Below are 2,171 nucleotides of genomic sequence, written 5' to 3' on the forward strand. Positions count from 1 at the left end.
ACGTCTTGAATCATATCTGCCACATTCTATATGAATGGAACATATTAATTCAATCAATACTTAATAATTTGACCATAAATATATATCCCCTTAAGCTTGGAGGCAATATGGTGTTTCGCTATAAGCTCAGATGCGGGTGTCAGATCAACTGGGATTGAATACAAGATTTGATGCTTGTTAGCTGTGTAATCATGAGAAAATCATTTAGTACATCTATGCCAAGTTTCCTTTTATGTGAAATTAGGATAATTAAAACGCTTCATGGGATTGTTATGAGCATAAAGCATGTTAACAAATGTGAAAAACAATAGTTTATCACATAGTAATCATGTAATCGTTATTGATTAATTTTGATCACTCTAGAGCCTGTGAACGATGTCTATGAAGCTGAGCAAAGATGATTTAGTGTGATATATTACAACCAAAGCAAAATATATACATTAGGAGTGAATCATTTCATTATTTACTTCTAAATCACAACATACCTACATTTACACACAACACATAAACTCCTCACTGTGAACAATGGTGATACAAGGATTTGAGAAAACGGGTTCAAAAAACAAAATCTGAGATTTAAGACAATATGCTTTCATATCACCAACTATTACTCATCAAATAGAAATCAGAAAACGTCAGTGCTAATTGAGGCTTTTAAAAATATTCTCCTTGTATATAAAGAACTCCTGGAAGCTTTCTGAGTTGAGTAAATGGATGTGAAAAATGGATCTGTAGGGACTGAGTTTATTTTACGAGGATTTTCTGCAGGATGGGAACTTCAGATTGTCTTCTTTGTGACATTCTCCTTGATCTACGGTGCTACTGTGTTGGGAAACATTCTCATTATGGTCACAGTGACATGTAGTTCCACCCTGCATTCTCCCATGTACTTCCTCCTTGGGAACCTCTCTTTTTTGGACATGTGTCTCTCCACGGTCACCACACCCAAGATGCTCAGAGACTTGCTCACTGAACACAAGACCATCTCCATGGGGGGCTGCATGGCTCAGATGTTCTTTATGCACTTCTTTGGAGGTGCTGAGATGACTCTTTTGATAGCCATGGCTTTTGACAGATATGTAGCCATATGTAAACCCCTGCACTACAGGACAATCATGAGCCACAGGTTGCTGAAAGGGTTTGTTATACTTTCATGGACAATTGGTTTTATACATACCGCGAGCCAGATGGTATTAACAGTGAACCTGCCTTTCTGTGGCCCCCTCATCATAGACAACATATTTTGTGACCTTCCCCTTGTGATTAAGCTTGCCTGTGTGGAAACATATGCCCTGGAATTATTTGTCATTGCTGATAGTGGACTGCTGTCATTTATCTGTTTCCTCCTCTTGCTTGTCTCCTACACTGTCATTCTGGTCACTGTGCAACAGAGATCATCTGGAGGGCTCTCCAAGGCTCTGTCCACACTGTCTGCCCACATCACTGTGGTCACTCTGTTCTTTGGGCCGTGTATCTTTATCTATGCCTGGCCATTCAAGAGTTTTGCAGGCAATAAAATCCTTGCTGTATTTTACACTGTTATCACACCCTTACTGAATCCTATTATCTACACCTTGAGAAATCAGAAAATGCAAGGGGCCATGAGAAAACTAAGGTTCCAAAATGTTAGTGCCACACAGAACTTCTAGATTTTAGGACGGTATAGCTAACCCAGCTTTCAAATATTGTGCTAACAGAATTTGAATACATGATATGTAATATGTGGTTTCACTCTCTTATTTTAGAATCATACCTGGTGCAGGAAAAATTAATAATAAAACATTTTAAATTCACATGTAATGGCTTTATAATACATAATGATAATTAATGATCTTTGCAGCCAAATAGACATACAAAGTCATTCAATACTTTATGATATAGTCTATATATATATATGTACATATAGATATTTATTAGTGAAGAAATAAATACAAAAATATGTGGTGAATAGTATTAGATATAATTTTAATAGCTATGGATGTTTAATGAGTCATAAACTTATACTATCATAAATGTGGTACCCTGAACAAATCATGATTGAAAGAATGTTAACAGCAATGGGAAAAATTTAATTTCAACCTGTTGAATCAATGAGACAAAAAATAAGAATGAATAAGTTTAATAGTATAGTGCAGGGGTCCCCAACCCCTGGACCATGGACCGGTACTGGT

General features: G+C 36.6%; 1 protein-coding gene across 1 annotated transcript; it reads left to right on the top strand.

The window, feature by feature from the left end:
- The first annotated feature begins 710 nt into the window (after positions 1-710).
- LOC130845874 (olfactory receptor 4L1-like) lies at positions 711-1,649 on the top strand. Its single transcript, XM_057723684.1, has one exon. The coding sequence runs from the start codon at positions 711-713 to the stop codon at positions 1,647-1,649; it is 939 nt and encodes a 312-aa protein (XP_057579667.1).
- Positions 1,650-2,171: the final 522 nt, after the last annotated feature.

This window comes from Hippopotamus amphibius, chromosome 2 (assembly GCF_030028045.1).
Source record: "Hippopotamus amphibius kiboko isolate mHipAmp2 chromosome 2, mHipAmp2.hap2, whole genome shotgun sequence".
Lineage (NCBI taxonomy): Eukaryota > Metazoa > Chordata > Mammalia > Artiodactyla > Hippopotamidae > Hippopotamus > Hippopotamus amphibius.

Coding starts and splice junctions, on each gene's coding strand:
- LOC130845874 (XM_057723684.1), top strand. CDS start 711: ATGGATGTGAAAAATGGATCTGTAGGGACTGAGTTTATTTTACGAGGA.